The sequence below is a fragment of the Tiliqua scincoides genome, chromosome 1 (genome assembly GCF_035046505.1).
Source record: "Tiliqua scincoides isolate rTilSci1 chromosome 1, rTilSci1.hap2, whole genome shotgun sequence".
Lineage (NCBI taxonomy): Eukaryota > Metazoa > Chordata > Lepidosauria > Squamata > Scincidae > Tiliqua > Tiliqua scincoides.
Window position 1 is genome coordinate 240,113,030 of NC_089821.1, and position 18,419 is coordinate 240,131,448.

Sequence of the window (18,419 nt, forward strand, 5' to 3'; positions counted from 1 at the left end):
GTAATCCAACTATTTGATACCTGCTGTACTGCATAAAAACCAAGTTCCAGATCTCCACCACGTCAGGACTCCCCTGGTTGACCAGTGCTGCCACATTTCTGCCACCGCCCACATGATCGTAATGGATCTCTGTGCAGGGACCGCAGGGACCAGTATCACCCATCTCCCAGAAGTTTTCTTTCAGGTGAAAAGGAAGCACGTGGCTGGGAGGTACACTGAAAAGGAAGAGAACAGCTAACAGAGCTAGGACAAACAATATACACTCTCCTTTCTTTTCCCAAACACTTCAACTTATGAACCTGTGGCCTGTAGGGGAGAAGAAGAATGTTCCCTCTAGGTTCCTGCCACTGCACTGTGGCAGGAGAGTAACTGCAGCTTCAAAGTTAACTTGCTGTTGACATGCTTCTTCTTGATAACCACAGCCTCTGTTAGGTAGGCCATTAAGCAAGAAAAAGGACAGTAGATGTCCAAGATGTTCCTGTTTTTTGATGCCATCTCTTCTTTACAAAGACAACTCTGATGTAAGAGAAAAACTCCCTAACTATTAGTCAAGGGAAAAGATTTAAGATCCCTTTTTCTATCTCATTTCAAAAAAAAAAGAGAAAGGAAAAATGTTTACTCCTGGTTGATTACCTACACCACCAGTTCCCAAACTGTGGGGTCATGACCCACCAGTGGATCGCGAGGCCTCCGGGGGGGAAGCATTCAGTGGCCTCCAGACCCAGCAGGAGACCCAAGCCAGCTGTGCAGGGACCTGAGCATGATCAAGTGGGCCAGGTGCCAGCTGTGGTGCTGTAAGGCATTCTGGGACACTACCCGGCCAACAACGCTTTGGAAACCATGCTCAGGCTTGCTGACTGACTTAGCATCATGTTATTTAAATTATTAGTCACAGTGCTAAAAGTTTGAGAACCACTGACAGGACCGACTGTGTCAAGTCATCCTAGTACTGCATATTCAGAATAGTCATAATTTGCATAAATACATTAATATGCATAACTAATCATCATTGCAACCTTTCATTTGCATTGCAACCTTTCATTGCAACGTGGGAAATAATGCATGAATACAAACAACTCTGGACAACACATAGGTCAGATTTTTCTTAGTTACATACCCTAGGCTGAGCCATATTTCCATGCTCTCTTCATCAGCACTTAGGCCAAGTGAGGCATCCCCTCCAAAATAGGTGACGTAGAGACGGTCCTTTGGGATCTCATAGACTTGTGTCAGGAGCTCCCATGCCATGCCACATGCTTCCTCCTGAAGATGAAGAGTGGAAGTGAAATGATGAAGGGAACATCCAAATATTAGGGTAGGACAAGAACTTCCTCAATGCAAAGTGGACCGAGTATCATTGTTGCTTATCTTGCTGTTTCAGGAAATTGTGGAGTAGCAGACAAAGGGCGCAATCCTAACTAACTCTCCAGCACTGGCATAGCTGTGCCGGTGGGGCATGTGCTGCATCCTGCAGTTGGGGGCCAGTCACAGAGGCTTCCTCAAGGTAAGGGAATGTTTGTTCCCTTACCCCAGTGCTGGAAAATTGGTTAGGATTGTGCCCAAAGTCACATCTCAAAGCCAAAAGAGCCCAGAGTCCTTATCCCTGTTCAGCCATCCCACTCACTGTGTAATTTTGGTTCAGTCAATATTTCTCAGTCTAATTATCTAATACGTACTACCTAATACATATTAGGGCAGGAGGTCTGTTCTAGAGGGTAGAGCCTCCGTCTGCCTGAAGATAACATCCACAAGGTCGCCTGTTCGAGGCCACCGGCACCGTGCGACCTTGGAGCAGCTGACAAGCTGAAGCCGAGCAATTCCATCTGCTCTGAGCGTGGGAGGATGGAGGCCAGAATGTGAAACCAGATCGGAATGAAACACCTTGAATGTAGTAGTTCTTGAAAGAAAGAACCTTCTTTGAAATTGTAAAAACCCCTATTTAATAGGGATTTAATAAAGCCTGCCTATGTAAACCGCCTTGAATAAAGTCTTGAATAAAGACCAAGAAAGGCGGTATATAAATACCTGTTATTATTATTATTATTAATACGGTGGCTGTCAGAACCAAACGTATGATGCCTGAAACTTTTTGATGGAAAGACCATATATAAAAACCTGATGGCATCAACTTTGGTAGAGGAAAAATGCAAGTAACCTCTCTCACACTGTCTAAAGCAGGGGTGGGCAAACTTTCAGCTTTAGGGCTCCTGTGCCTTTAACAATTGTACAGAAGAGGGAATTTCAGCAGGTATAGCTTGTCATTTCACAGGTAACAAGCTGCCCCTGCTGAAATTCCCTTCTCTACACAATTGTTAAAGGTCCAGGAGCCCCAAAGCTGAAAGTTTGCCCACCCCTGGTTTAAAGCATAAAAGGCAAAAGTATGGGATAGAAAGACACATCAAGTTAAATTTCTAAATACTAATGCTAAGAAAATTAGAACCTCATTTGTCTCACAGTTCTGTACGTTGTCACTTTGCAATAAGAGGGTCTCCTTGACTCTGCCTTAGCCACAATGGAGATTTGTGCAACAGCAGCAGTGCAACTGTGCTTGCTGACATAAAGATGCCTGGTGTGTGGAAACCAAACTGAAGGCTATGCTCACTCTCTCTTGAAAAGTTGTTTTGACACCAGGCATTCTTGACATGGGGGAACATTCAAATACAAAATTCTACAACAGCAGTCTGAAGAGGTCTGGTCAAGAAAGGATTTACTGCATTTTACTTCTATATCTTTGAATCGGTTCTTAAGAATCTGTGGTTCAAAGCAAACCATTCACAGAGAATCTCAAGGGTCTGAAACGTAACCTTGCCTTCAGTATTAAAAGATATTTAAAGAAAGACAGACCCAACATCTGATTTACAAGAAAATGGTCTGATATCTTACTTTAAAGTAATCACCAAAGGACCAGTTTCCCAGCATTTCAAAGAATGTGTGGTGATAAACATCCCGGCCCACATCTTCCAAATCGTTATGCTTTCCACCTGCACGCACACACTTCTGGCTGTTCACGACTCGCCTGTAGCGTGCCAACTCACTCTGGGGATCTGCTGTGCCCAGGAAAATGGGCTTGAACTGGAAATGTAAGAAGGAACAAGCATATTGCATACTACTGCAGAGGTTAGGCTATGAAGCTGTTACAAGGAAAGAACAAAAAGTGGGGATTCATAATTCTCTCTACAGACAGCAACTGTAGCCCTCCTTTGTTTTCATTAAAACAAAAGTGGTTTGACTTAATGGATACTACTCTGCTTTCAACCATTCATACCAATTTAAGTGCAGTTAGATCAGCCAAATTCCTAGTACTTGGCACAAGCTAAAAAACCAAAACAAATCTAACATTCAACCAACACCTGAAGGTTGCCTTTTAATAATATTATCAGTATGCCAAGTTACCACACTGCACAACGTAGAAAAGTTCCTATCCAAAACACTGAACAGGCTTGAAGTGTTAAAGACAACATCTTTATTTGACAGCTAGGCTTATGACAGTGTTTTCAACATTCATCCTCTGCCATACCACTTCACATAAGAACAGCCCCACTGGATCAGGTCATAGACCCATCTAGTCCAGCTTACTGTATCTCAGTGGCCCAGCAATGCCCCAAGGAGCACACCAGAACAACAATTCTGGTGCCCTCCCTTGCATCTGACATAGCCCATTGCATCCGACATGGCTTCACCTATCTGAAGTACCACTGGAAGAAACTAGAGATGACACCATCACCAGTTAGTTCTGGGTTGGGAGGGCAGATGTGACACCACAAACACCAGTATGTGGCTCAGGGTGGACAGGAAGGCTTTTTCAAGCATGGAAAAGTGTGCTTTGGAGCTCTGCCCACCAAGCCGAGCCTCCTACTGCTGTTTGTTGTGTCATGTTACTGGTCTTGCTCCCAGGTGGCAGGTGTCCAGGGGTTCTGTGAGTACCACCAGGCACCACCTCAAGTGCCAATGGTGGTGCCCGCGCCACCGGCTGAGACACACTGGCTTATGCTATAGTTTCTGCATCCAAGGCAAGCAGTGGTAGCTATGAGGAACTGCTCTCTGGCCTCTTCTCTCCCTACAGGGAGGCAGCTGCGCAAGGGATGGGTTGTTGCCAGGGCAACGGCAGGAGGGAGCATAGCTCAGTCACATCTGCACCTTTTCCTGCCTCCAGCAGAGGACTGACCTCATGACAAAGAAGTGGAGGCTGCATCCCACCCACACTTTCCCGGGAGTAAGCCCCTGAACTCAATGGAGCTTGCTTCAGAGTAGACACGCATGGGATCGCGCCCTCCGCTTATGAGGCTGCGAGACCAAGGATGCAGACGGAACGACTGAAGCCTCAGAGCCCCGGCGGAACCTTCTGTGCCGTCCTCGTTTCCCGCCGCGCCCTTTTCGAGGACGCACCTGGTTCATGCCCGCGTTGACGAACAGCAGAGCGGGGTCACCGCGAGGCCGCACAGGGGCCGAGGGCACCACTCGGTGCCCGTAGCGCTCCCGGAAGAAGCGGAGGAAAGCCTGCCGCACGCTCGCGGCCGCGGGAGGAGCGGTAGAGCGAGCGCGGCAGAGCCCGCGCGGCCCCCCGGGGGGCCTTCGGAGAAGGCACCCGATAGAGCGCTGGGCGGCGGCCGCCATTTTGACTGCGGGCGGAAGTGGGGCGCTCCCGGCTGCGGGGTTGGGCGGAAGGGGGCGTTCCCTGCTGCAAGAGCGCGACGGGGTGGTGGTGGTCCGAGGCTTCGTGGCTGAGCGTTCGGGCGCCCTGAACCTCTCTGGGCAACCCTCTCAGCGTGGCGTCCCTCACAGGGTTGTTGTGAGGATAAAAGTAGGGAAGCGCCCAAGGCTATGCATAGCTGCTCAGAAGTAAGCCCATTGCAGCCAGTGGAGCTGACTCCCAGGAAAGTCTGGACAGGATTGTGGCCTTAGGCTGCAGCCCTAACCACACTTTCCTGGGAGTAAGCCCCATTGAACAAAATAGGACTTTCTTCTGAGTAGACCTGGTTAGGATTGTGCCCTTCCTCTGTATGCTGCATTCTTCCAGTTGAATCCTGGCTCTTTCCATTACACACTTTCACTTATGACAGAGTAAGAGCCCAATCTAATCGGGCCGGCACTGAGTGCTGCAAATGTGCCGTAAGGCTGCGACACTCACGGCCAGGCCAAGTCCAGTGCCGGCCCAGCGCAAGCCCACGCTGAACCAGCACAGGGGACGGCTCGTTGCACGCTGCCCAGAGTTCTGGGCGAGCACCGGGTGGCGGAACGAGGAAGGAAGCGTTCTGGGGCAGGAGGGGATGGAGACGGCAGCGGGCTCTGCCGCCATATCTTAAACCCCTCCTGGGCCAGGAAACACATGGGTCATATACTGTTCTGTACATCTAGTAATCTCTCTGCAGAGTGAAAAAGTAAGAACCTTGCAAAGAATGCCAGGCATTCACAAAGAACAGTAGTGCCAAAATGGCTGCCGCTTTATCCTGCAGGGCTGGGGCCGCCACCATTCAGCCTCAGTGGGTCTCCTTGGAGCTGCACCAGCACTTGAACTGGTGCAGAAGGCCCGTGTAGGGGTCTGCAGCTTGGGAGTGGACATAGGATTTGAGCATAGAAGCAGCCTCTGCTGCTGACTCCATCCCCCTCCCAGGCCCAATGTTTCTCTGGCTCTCCTTCTCACCACCCAGTTCTCCCCCCCACCCCAAAAAGCCTTCCTGCTGACTGGTGGGAATACTGCCTGGTGTTTCAGCAACAGGTCCTGCTGGCACAGAGGTTCAGCGCCAACGGACGCTGGCCTCATTGCTGGCGGAGTGCCAGAGTGCCTTACAGCACTTTTACAATGCCCAGAATTGGCAGTGGGCAAGGAGCACCGGTGCTGCAGCCCTTAAGTAGAGCAATAATACTGCAACACTGTGTGATGCCTTTGCAGGAACATTGTAATTGCTGTTGCTAAAATTAACGTAGAAGCAGGAGAGCACTGGAACAGATCTGTAGCAGCAATCCATTTTTTACACATGCCAATCCACTGAGGATGAGTCTCTTCCTTAATTTCACTGCTGAACAGCCTTTTGGAGTGGAAAACCCCTCCTTGGAAAACAAATGTCCCATTTACTTGAATAGATTCTGTACCAAATAAGCAGGGTACAAAATAAGCAATATGGGATAAGGTAGTTCACAATCGTTTCATGTACCATGTCCTTTTTTATGGCTTTTAAATATTGCTGCTTTTTAACAAAATCTTATATCATTCTCCAGCAAAATTAAACACAAACTTGCACAAAAATACAACTACTAAATTCAATGTGTAAGTAAAGGAACACTGCTATCTGTGGAGGTTAAAAAATTATAGCAAGGTGGTTCCTTGCTCTGATCTGAAAACTCTGATCCTAAACCTCCATTGCCTTGTGGCTACATCCAGTTATGGAAGAGGTTGACTTCAGGAGTCAACCTCAAGGCAAAATCCGGAGCCGGAGTCCCTGAGGCAGTTCATGGCTGAACATAGTCACGCTCTGGCAACTCCTGCGACACCACTGGAACCAACCGTATTGGCTTCTGCCTTTCATTTGGACCATTTCAGCGATGTGGAGAGGGGGGATTTGTTGAATGGGAAACAGTCTATCTTCCATATCTACTTTACCCAGGCTTCACGCACTGGAGAGGACACTCTGTTCCAGAACCACCATTCAGAGCGCGATACCATAGTCTTCCGAGACTGAAGGATGCCAAGAGGTGGTTCCTTTCCACAAGTTTTCCTCAATGAAAGGTTTCTTGGAATAATAAACTCTTTCTGAAGAACCAACAGAGAGTTGTTCCAGCATTTGCATTATTTGCATAGTCAGTGCATCTTTTTTATTATCCCACACCCACTTATTCTGGTGTCAGCCCTACTGAGAAGAGTAGTTATTTCCAAAGAAACGTGCACGCACTGGGGCTGCAAGGCTGCAACCTTCTGCGCGGAAGCCTCCATGGGCTGCAGTCTCCTGACTAGAGCAACAGAGAGACCACTGGGCTGGCATTTGAGTGTCAGCCAACACAGAGATTTGGGAGGAAGCCATCCTGAACAGAGGCAAGGATGCTCATGGAACAAGCCATTGGCTACACTTCCTCAGTTCATCCTGGCCTTTCTCCTGTCTCATATGGCTGCCTGGGCTGCAGTGGTGTTGCTCGGAGCGTGCGGGGGGTGCAGGCTGCACCGGGTGACGCACCAGGGGGTGACGCGATAAAATTGTGATGTTAGCAGCTACCACGTCGTGCCATACACTGTTGGATGTGGAATGGCCAGCAGAGTGCAGTGCAAAAAACATAACTGAAATCGCTGCTTTCCTTCAAAAGTTATGGTCAAAAAACCAGAAGGAAAAAATGCATGGAGCACTATGGAAAGCGAAAGTGAGCCATGTCGCGCATTTACTCGTGAGTAGGTGAACATGCCTCAGTGCATTGGAAAGGGCAGGCTAAGAGGAATCCAACGGCACCACAATGGTCCCGATCCAGAAAATGCAACCCCCCCAAAACACCTGAGAAGGAGGTTTCCCCTCTCAGCTGCTAGTGTATTCAGCTCTATGGGAAGGGAAAGGAAGCCACATGGCCGTGTTTACTTGCGAGTAGGCAGACCACTTGGCTGGTGGTCAGGCCAGGCAAAGGGGAATGTGAAGACACCAGAATGGTGACTGACTCACCAGCAATTGTGACGCCACTCCTGAGTTTCCTATAATGAGAACATAGATCAGAACCAAGACCAACTACCTCAGTCTTGAATGTCCTTTCTTCCAGAGACCAAGACAAAGCACCCTTTTCCCAGCCACTTCCTACATATGTCTGAGCAGACGCCCATGTGACAGATCAGTCTGAGGATCTCTTCTTTTGTCTGTGAGTTTGGCAGGGTCTGAAGACAGAATTGATCAATTGGTCTGGGGACTTGTCTATTATTTATTTATTTAGCTTTCAGCATTTCAGCACCAAGGAAGCCATCTACAAAAGTGCCCAGAGACACCAAGCCACCCCTGGGAATGTAGCACCGCAGAGACATTTAGACCACAGACCACTGAAGAATTCAAAGAACTTTTAAGGGCATTTAGGGAAGGAAAGACCCAAGACCATCCTCTCAACACCTGGTCAAATTGTCCCCATCCTTTGGTGACTATCACAGTCAACGTTTTAAGCCCAGTTCAGACATCACCAATGTAGACTGACTGCAGACACAAAGCTAGCATGTGAACTGGGCTTTAATGTGATATTTTGCTAAAATAAAAGTCTCCACTTTCTTCTACCTGGTTGCAGGCTTCTCACCTTTTGTTGTTTCCACACTAGAGTCTGTCAGGAGTCTCCGAAGCTGTAGCCTACTCAGACATTCCCCAACTCCAGACTCCTGGAAATTCCAAGGAGAACTCGATGGGAATTTGGCCAGAAAAGCTTGCAGAGCGGCCTGGAGGAGAGCAGAGGAGAAGTGGAAGTTTAGTATTTGCTGCTGGATGGTAAGGTTTGGGTCCTCAGTGCAGTAGCATTATGAGACAAGAGGAAATCTGGGTTGAACATATGAATCTGCATTACACAGAGTCAGACCATTGATCCATTTAGGTCAGTATTATTCACACTGACTGGTAGCGATTCTCCAGAAGTCGCCCCTAGGCCCAAATGGAGATACCAGAGATTGAACCTGAGACTTCTGCATGTGTTATAGCACTGAGTACCCACCCACTTCCATACACCAATCTCCTAACTCCCATCTAGGCCAGGGTTTCTCAAACTGTGGGTTGGGACCCATGAGGAGGGTTGAAAGACAATTTCAGGTGAGTCGCATTACCACCTAGCTTGGTTGCCACTGAAAATACAGACAGAGAAGCTGCTTTGTGCAACATTGCAAAGAAATTAAAAGTATTTACAATTCACATATAATCTGTGTTAAGAATATCTCAATCCTGTTGAGGTTAAGACAAAAGATTTGTCAGACTGCCTTTCTCAGTCCAAGTGGCAGCCTAACAGCGACCTTAGCACTGGTTGTACCAAGAGACTTCCAGGTAAAGGAAAGGGGCTGAGAAATGCTGATGAGAGCCCCTCCTGAAAGTGCAGTAGACATAGCAAAGAGCAGCTTTGGGAGACTCACCCAAGCAGGCTCTGTGTTTGGCTGGGAAGTCTGGGCAGGATGTGGCTTCAGACCCTAGTAGGCTGCCTAGTTGTAGAAGGATGACTGGGGATGCTGGAGAGAGCAACAGTCTGACGGAGGACTGTAGCCATGAATTACATAGTGGCTCATGGGGTACTTGTCATCCAGTGGGCCTATCAGCAGCTTTGCTAATTTGTACTCCAAATAAAACACAGTCCTAAGCAATCAACAAGCAATCATTGAAAGCTAAAGACAGTAGGCAAAAACTTGTGATGGAGGATGATTCAGAGAAACAAATCACAGGCAGGAGCCTAAAGCAACAATCTAACAGCCTATGGTAATACAGATGACCCAATGGCAGTGGCAGCCAAACCCATGAGGTCGGGTGGAGTTACTGCTTCAAGTGAGAGGCTGGGGGAGGTAGCAAAATGGTAAGAGTGCCCTGCATGACCCACCAGCTGCCCAAATTCATCCCTAATCTCTTTGTACATGGTCTTCTTGGAGAGTGAGTGGGAAGAGAAGGAGGGTGCAGCCACTCCCTTCCTTATGCAGCACTGCCAAAGATCATGGTGGTGGAGCTGGAGGAGGAGGTAGCCACTAGGAGTAGTAGAATAGGAGCCCTATTGCTCCTGGAACTGGAAGAAGGACCATCACCTACATCACTTTTCCTCCTCTACCTCCTTTCCTCCCCTGCCACTTCTTTGGAACCAGTCAGGTGGGGAAGATGCAGAGACCTGAGAAGTTCTCCCAGGATCTTCCCAGCCCAAGCACTTTAGAAGTGGCTTTTGAAGCAGAGGATGCAAGGAGAAGGTGGAAACAGTGACAGATTGTGTGCACACTGGCGCACGTGTAAAAAATGAGGAAAGGGTGGGCAGGGAATTTGTACTGTATGTATATTTGTATGTATATTTTTTTTAACAATGACAGTAAACATCCATTACTGTTTGATTTTCTCTGTAAACCGCTTTGTGAACTTTTTGTTGAAAAGCGGTATCTAAATACTGTTAATAAGAACATAAGAACAGCCCCACTGGATCAGGCCATAGGCCCATCTAGTCCAACTTCCTGTATCTCACAGCGGCCCCACCAAATGCCCCAGGGAGCACACCAGATAACAAGAGACCTGCATCCTGGTGCCCTCCCTTGCATTGGCATTCTGACATAGCCCATTTCTAAAATCAGGAGGTTGCACATACACATCATGGCTTGTAACCCATAATGGATTTTTCCTCCAGAAACATGTCCAATCCCCTTTTAAAGGCATCCAGGCCAGATACTGTCACCACATCCTGCGGCAAGGAGTTCCACAGACCAACCACACGCTGAGTAAAGAAATATTTTCTTTTGTCTGTCCTAACCCTCCCAACACTCAATTTGAGTGGATGTCCCCTGGTTCTGATGTTATATGAGAGTATAAAGAGCATCTCTCTATCCACTTTATTCTTCCCATGCATAATTTTGTATGTCTCAGTCATGTCCCCTCTTTGGAGCCTCTTTTCTAGGCTGAAGAGGCCCAAACGCCGTGGCCTTACCTCATAAGGAAGGTGCCCCAGCCCCGTAATCATCTTAGTTGCTCTCTTTTGCACCTTTTCCATTTCCATTATGTCCTTTTTGAGATGTGGCGACCAGAACTGGACACAGTACTCCAGGTGTGGCCTTACCATCGATTATTGTAATAATAATAATAATAATAATAATAATAATGTTAGTAATATGCTAACAGTGATAGTCAAAGGGACTTACTCCTGGGTAAGCGTGGGCAGGACTGCAGCCTAGGATTGTGAAAAATGTTCCTGCTTGATACTGTCACTTCCGGTGGGTCCTGACAGATTCTCCTTCTAAAAAGTGGGTCCTGGTGCTAGATGTGTGAGAACCACTGCTATACGTTATCTAGGGTGGTGGATTTTTGGTGAGGATTCCATGTCTCCTCTGCATCTTCTTGGGAACCAGTGAAGTAAGTGTTTGGGGTCTTTGGGCCCTATCCTGTTCAACTTTCCAGCTCTTGAAACCCTGCACATGCCCACCTCGACATCAGACTGTCAGATCGCACTCCTGGCAGATTGCACTACTCTGCCATGCCCGGTCGCAGCGGTCAGGGACCCAAGACTGCCCTTCCAGCGGGAGATAGGCGTGTGCCTGAAGGGGACACATGGATCCCTTGCGCCCTGCAGCGGCGGCTCAGGTGGGGCCGGGGTTCTGCTTTGTTCATACTTCTGGCCGCATGGCAGCCAGGAGCCAGCTGGCACTCAAGACCCTGTGCCCTGGCACGCGCGGGGGGTGAGGAACCTTAGTGCGAACACCTGGGCAAACCCGGAGGAGCCACTCACAATCTACCTGGCCACGTCCCTGGCGCGAGCCTCCAAGTAGGGCAGCACGCACCGGGTGGGGCCCAAGAAGGCCTCCCACTGCTGCTGCCGCTGCCGTGCGCATTCCAGGGGATGCCAGCAGCAAGGATGCAAGAGGATAACCCGCCACCCTCAGGAGTTTGCAGTCCAGGCATTGGCATCAGGGGAGTGGTGGAAGCACGTGGGAAAGAACTGGGAGATGTTTCCGTGCAAGCCCCTGCCCAGGGGGACTGACAGCCCAGCAGTGGCATCACTAGGATTCGCGTCACCTGGTGCGGAAGGCCTGTGCGTCACCCCATGCAGTGGGCTGGGGCAACGCCCCAGGTGGGTGTGGTGATTTGCCATTGCCCCATCCCCAACGATTTTTTGGCTGTACCTTTTGTTATAATACAGATATTTCAATGTGGTTTGTTTCATTGCATTCTGCATGAAATTACGCATTGATTGAAATATAACATGATGGTCTTATTCCTCCAAACTCTGATTTTAGTGATTTTGAAAACTTGTGGAGTCACACACACACACACACACACACACACGTCAACTTACTAACACCTTATTGCAGCAGTTCTCAAACATTTAGCACTGGGATCCACTTTTTAGAATGACAATCTGTCCAGTACCCACTGGAAGTGATGTCATGGCCAGAAGTGACATCATCAAGCAATTAAAACAAATAATTATAAATAATTAAATTAAAATAAAAGAAATAATTAAATAAGGGGGAACCAATATATTGGCTTAAATTGTTTTTAAATTCTCATTCAGGTTCTTTTTTATATGATTTGTTAAGTGATTCTTATTCTTCTCCTTGGTTTCAGTTGATTGAAAATAAACTTGTTTCTCTTGATCTCTCTTTAGAATCCTTGGCAGATTTGAGTCTTACAAGAGCATACTCATTGATAAAAGACAAGCTTTTAGCATTTGAATTTAATTATTTAAGTATTAATCTTAACCCTATTTGTTCCCCTCTTTCTTTTGGCTTGGCCCCATCCTTTAATCATGTATCAAATTATTTTTATACATTAATCAATCCATTACATAGGCGAGCCTTTATGTTAGCTCGTTTTAACATCTTCCCCTCGGCAGTTCATTCTGGCCTTTTTTTTAACATTCCACGGGAGAAAAGGCTCTGTCTCTTTTGTCATGAGTCACCTGATTTTTTGTTTCATATACTCTTTTTTTGTCCAGTTCATCTTGACATTCGTAATCATTATTTAAATTCTTGGATTTCTCCTGACCTAACCCCTTCTGATATTACCCTCTCTAGGTTCATGAGTGATGTTTGTGACTCTTTAACCGCAGCTGTTGCTGGTTATTTATCTGAGATTCTTAAAATAACGTTGTCAGAATTTAAATAATTCTGGTATCTTGTTTTTAAGTTGTTGGGTCGGTATGCAAGTTGTTGCGACAATTGTAAAATATGTCTTAATTGTGTTGTGTTGATATGCCAATAAAGGTTTCAGACAGACAGAAGGGGGAACCAGTCCTGTTCCACCAACTGAATCTACTCTGAAGTAAGTCCTATTGTGGTCAATGGGGCTTAATCTCAGGAAAGTGTGGGTAGGATTGGGCCATGAGGGAAATTTTGCAAGTGCAAAACAGAAAACATTCCCCTTACCAGTTCAAGCCTCTTTGTTGGTCCTTTCTAGTGTGTGTGTGTGTGGGGGGGAGGCTGCCTTCTGGGGCTTTTGTTGCACTCCAGTTCCATCGGACCACTCTGGTGTGGCAGAATGTGTGGCAATGCGGTGATCTTTCTCCCTTCAAGAACCAGCTTTCTTCCCTCCCTCCTTTTTATTGCAGAAGGCTGGTATCAACTGCTTCAGGGAGTTCCTCCATGGTACTCTGGGGATCCACCTTCTAGACTTCTGGGTTGACTGTGAGGATTTCCTGGAGCACTCCAGGCACTTGGAAGCCAGTGCTACACCCCAAGAGATCCAGCTGTTCTTCTTCAGTGCTGTTCGGTAGAGATGCAAATGAATTTCTCAAACTATGTGAAGGGGATATCTTGTGCTAACATGGCAGGGGGGAGCTGCTCAAATTTTTACTAGGGTTGGTGATGTTGTTCTTTCTTTGAAAGGAGCCTTCAAGCCAAGTACAAGTTGACTACACCTCCTGTCTCTCAGGTGAGTGATGCTCTGGGATTCAGGTGCCCTTGCCTTTATCCTGGTCACAGCTTTAGCAGCCAGAATCTTCACTCTCCCCAGGGAAACGGACAATTCTGCAGATTGCACAGCTTGGTTTCTAGTATCAGGGAAAAAACAGAGACCCAGAGATTAATCATAGGCCCCCTACCACCTCCCATATCTGGAAATGCTTTGCTTAATTACATAGTAGGCCCAAGCTAGGGGTGGGTTGCTTCCCACTTTCGGAAAACGACTAGGTTCCATTGCTCTTTCTAACCTTTGACTTATGCCAGGCTTGTTATGTTTTTGCCCACATTTGCACAGGAATTCTGATGTTACATGGATTCTCTAAAAGCACATTCACCATGCTCCATGAGGGACACTCAGCACCATGAGCTGTATTGCTTGCTAAACATGCTGTTAGAGGTACCACATGGGTAGAAGACTTTACTAGGACTCATCCAGTGAGAGGACAAGTATGGAGGTGGTGCAAGTCTTGCAAGCAAGTCCCTTGCTTGTAAGCGTTTGAAAGAATTGTGAACAGCCCTATTTTTCCATCTGAAACTACTCTTACTGTCCATCTGCTGGCAGGAGCAGCTTGAGGAAACGGCAAGTGATGAGGAGACAGCTTTTGGTGCCTTGAGCAGGAACCAATATGATGCTCTGAGACGTCTGTGCTTTTACTGGGTCTCCCGATTTCTCATCCATTACCAGAGGATCAGGCAACTGAGGTTTGTGCTGCGAGGAATCATGAAATTAGTGGGAGGAAGCCAACCCAAGACATTTTGGCATCTGAGGTAGTGTGCCAAATGCTGCCCCTCTTACAGGGTTATGTGTCAGCCTCCTCTTCTGCCCACTCCCTGAATTAGAAGGAAAAGGGGGAAGAAGGAGAAGGGAGTGGAGGAGAAGAGAGTAGTAGGCTAGAGTGACACTCTAGCCCAGTGATTTTCAACATTTTTCATCTCACGGTGATGGAAAGTGTTATCAGTAGAAGTTTAGTAGGGATGCTCACCTGAAATGTAAAAAGCATCCTTCTGGGTCCATCTCTCTCTGTATGTTAAACTAGAGAAAGGTTTCGGTTTCAAAGTTAAGCGGTTGGCTGAACTTGGCTGCGTGCTGCAGATGTTCTCGGCACAGTAGATAAGAATGCATTTGAATGAAAAGCCTTTTGTTCTTCCAAAGAAGAGAAAAAAAATGGTTTGCGGTTTAAAATCAGTCTGGAGGTTTTTTGAGAGCTACAGGTTGCACACACATGCTGTAAAAAGTATAATGGCCAGTATTTACACTACATCTTATAGCCATACCATATAGAAGAACACCAGTCAACTTATGTTTCTTAGTTTTTCTTATTTTTCTTATTCTTCATTTTAAAACCAGTTTGGTGCATAAACAAGTGTAAATAACATTATTTTAAGTAAGTTTTAGTGGCCTAACTGCATTAAAGGGTTTAAGACAACATATCAAAGCCATTTCTGGCTCACATCAAAGGCATTTCCAGGTTAACATCAAAGGTCAGGTTCCCAGAGAAAACCCATAAGGCTGCAATTTTTTTTAGCTGAGCCCGCAAAACTTTTTTCTCAGCTGCAAGTAAGTTGCATTTCGAAGGCCAAAACAAAGTCATGATGAGATGAGGTCATGAGCAAAATTGAAAGTGCAGTACCACCTACCGGCTGCTCAGAATCTGTGAATTGTATATGATGAATGTAATCTGAACAACTGGTGATTTGTAACCCCACCAATCAAATGTCTATCATGAGCCAATGATGTGTCTCAAGGAGGGAACCCCACATTGTAATAAAAGTGAGCTGGAGTGGGTGCCCAGGGCTTCTCTTCTTCCCACTTCTGATGCTCACACACAGGCACACACATTATCAATGCTTGGAAAGAATCCCTTGAGACGCTGTTTGTGTGGCTTCTCTTCTTCCCACTTCTGACGCACACACACACTCTTACTTCTGGCACTCAATGCTTGGACATGAATCCCTTGAGACGTTGTGGCTTCACTTACTCTCACCTCTCACACACAGGCTTCTCTTCTTCCCACTTCTGATGCTCACACACAGGCTTCTCTTTTTCCCACTTCTGATGCTCACACACAGGCACACACATTCTCAATGCTTGGAAAGAATCCCTTGAGATGCTGTTTGTGTGACTTCTCTCATTCCCACTTCTGATTCTCACACACAGGCTTCTCTGCTTCCCACTTCTGACTTACGCACACGCGCTTCTCTCTTCTTCTCACTTATGATTCACACACACTCGATGCTTGAACATGAATCCCTTGAGACGTTGTGGCTTCACTCACTCTCACCTCTCACACACAGGCTTCTCTGCTTCCCACTTCTGACTCTGACACTCTCTCAATGCTTGGAAATGTTCCCTTGAGATGCTGTGTTTTGGAATACAACCTTTTGCTGAAATCTGACTTTCACATTCACTCTCAATGCTTGGAAATAATCCCTTGAGATGTTTGGATTTACAATAAAGGCCTGGATTTGATCACTACTGCCTACTGAATTTGCTTTTGAACCTGGGATTACCCTGCAACATCTGGGATCACCTTGCAACAACGGCACACGGGCAAGACACTAAAATGGTCAAGGCGCACCATCAGTTTTTGGATAATTGACAAGACACACTGTTCTGTCAGTGGGGGGGGGGCTCACATCCCCCAATGGCCCTACTAATAAATGACCCTCTCCCAAATTCCTATGGCACACCTGGAGACCATTCGCGGCACACCAGTGTGCACAGCACAGTAGTTGAAAATGGCTGCGGTAGCCCATTGCTCTCCTTCTACACCAGTGGTCAGCAACAATTTGGCCATGGAGGCAAGACATTTGGTGATGACATCATGTCATTGCTGAACTTCTGGGTTGCTGAGCTCCCTGAAATGGCTCTGCATGGGCTGGATGACTTTGGGTGGTGGGCCAGATCTGGCCTAGAGGCTGAAGGTTGCTGCCCCTGCTCTACACTTTCCCTTACACTTCAGCCTCCTCTTCCCTTTCCAATCAAAGGAATGGGAGGAGGGACAGTGGAAGTGAGTGTGTGGATGGAGGTGAGTATCTTTTACCAACCTGCTGCCTGAAGCAACTATCTCAATTGGCTGTATGGATGGACCAACCTTGAGTGAGAGCATAAACCTGGGTGGAGCAGGGGACAAAAAGCATTTCAGCCATGTTGGACCTGCCTGGGGCCAGAAAACTAACTTCCTCAGATGGCAGTGGGAGAGGCCTTTACAAGAAGGCAAAGAGGGCTGAAGCAATTACAGCAGAGAACCGGGCACCTGGATTACTCTAGTTTTGGCTAGACAGTTTTCCTTAAGTGGAGCCACTCCAGAATTGCAAATTCATGCCATTTCAGATGACTGTCACATGGAGGCAGCTTAAAATTACTGCACAAATTATTGCATTTGCGTCCTCAGCAACTGCACTTAGAAAAGTTCCTGTGTGGTAACTTATGTTCTATTTTTTTTGTACCACCTGAGAAGAAGCTTGGTGAAATCCTATCTTTTCTCTCTAAACCAGTCTCCTATCGTCCTATAAATGAGGAGGGGAGGGGAGGGGAGGGGCTGCTCAGTCAGCGCTCAGCGGTCCCGCAAGCTGCTTTTGCAGAGGGGGGGCAGGGCCCCCTGCTCCGTTTCTTAAACCTTTTGGCCGGTTCCCAGGAGAGCTGACAGCCCAACCCAGGCATGTCTACTCAGAAGCAAGCCCCATTGTAGTCAATGGGACTTACTCCCAGGAAAGAGTGGGAAGGATTGTAGCCTGACAGCCCAAGCCAGGCATGTCTACTCAGAAGTAAACCCCATTGTAGTCAACGGGACTTACTCCCAGGAAAAAGTGGGTAGGCTGGGCCTAACAGCCCAACCGAGGCATGTCTACTCAGAAGTATGCCCCATTGTAGTCAATGGAACTTACTGCCAGGAAAGTGTGGGTAGTATTGTAAGCCTGACAGCCCAGTCTAGGCATGTGTACTCAGGCTGGGCTCTATGCGACTTCTGTCGCGCTGCCGCTCTAGGCTGCCCATCTCCTATTCTCCTATAAAAGAGATCGGGAGGGGCGGGGCTGCTCAGTGGATGCTTGGAGCGCTGCTTTTCCAGTGGGGGAAGGGGGGCGGGAGCAGCCTGTCTGAAGCTGCTGGCTTCTCTCCCTTCAAGAAAAAGGTGGGAGGGCGTGAGGAGGCGGCAAGAGGCCTGCCTTTGGGTTTCTTCCAGGCCAGGCCCTCCTGCATCCACAGTCGTCGCAGCTGGAAGCAGGGCTGCGCGAAAGCAAGTAGCGGATGGCAAGAACCGCTTCGGGGCCTCGTAAAATCTGTTCCAGGCAGGGGACTGTCAGGGAGTGTCTCTCGAAAATAAATTTATGAGAAGAATCTGGATCCTGCGCGCGAAGGAGCCGCTGTGCAGGACCCTTATGAACCTCCTTCCGTCCGGGGAAGGCATTACAGCCTTTGAGGAGCCTACAGAGCTCCTTCTCAGGGACCGATCCCCGCCCCCCTCTGTGAAGACCAACGGTCGCTCAACCGTGCCTTCAACGGACACACGCAGAGGCCACGCCCCTTGCATTCCATCCAATCGGAAATAAGGGGCGGAGCCCAAGTGAGACCTCGCCCCGCCTTTCTCTCAGGCCGCAGTGCGAGCTAGTAAACGTCATTGACCATAATGCGCCGGCTGGGGGGTCCGAAGCGGGTCTGGTTCGTGGCAGCCCGCAACTGAGCTTACCCAACCGCAGTGTCATCTTGGCAGCTGCCAAATCTCGATTGATCTCGCCTGTCACGGCTCTCGTTTGTGCGGCGGCTATTACGGGACCATCTTAACGACGGGCAGGTTGCAGCGGCCGGGGCGGGGTTTGCGCTGCCCACAGTTGGGCGGAGCTAGCCGCTCGCAGGCCA

General features: G+C 47.9%; 1 protein-coding gene and 1 long non-coding RNA gene across 2 annotated transcripts in view; both read right to left on the minus strand.

The window, feature by feature from the left end:
* Nucleotides 1-4,614, minus strand: part of AARS2 (alanyl-tRNA synthetase 2, mitochondrial) — a 33,582-nt gene extending 28,968 nt beyond the window's left edge. Inside the window, exons 1-4 of the mRNA XM_066611607.1 lie at nt 4,387-4,614; nt 2,884-3,072; nt 1,118-1,263; nt 21-215 (exon numbers count right to left, since the gene is read on the minus strand). Coding sequence (XP_066467704.1) covers nt 21-215; nt 1,118-1,263; nt 2,884-3,072; nt 4,387-4,614 — 758 coding nt within the window. The remainder of the gene's footprint in view (nt 1-20; nt 216-1,117; nt 1,264-2,883; nt 3,073-4,386) is intronic.
* A 3,294-nt stretch (nt 4,615-7,908) lies between these two features.
* On the minus strand, nt 7,909-18,349 carry LOC136636501 (uncharacterized). Its single transcript, XR_010793527.1, has 4 exons — nt 18,250-18,349; nt 14,545-14,705; nt 13,028-13,650; nt 7,909-8,383 (listed from the first exon to the last, which is right to left on the minus strand). It is a non-coding gene; the product is annotated as an uncharacterized lncRNA (long non-coding RNA).
* Between the last annotated feature and the right edge of the window lie 70 nt (nt 18,350-18,419).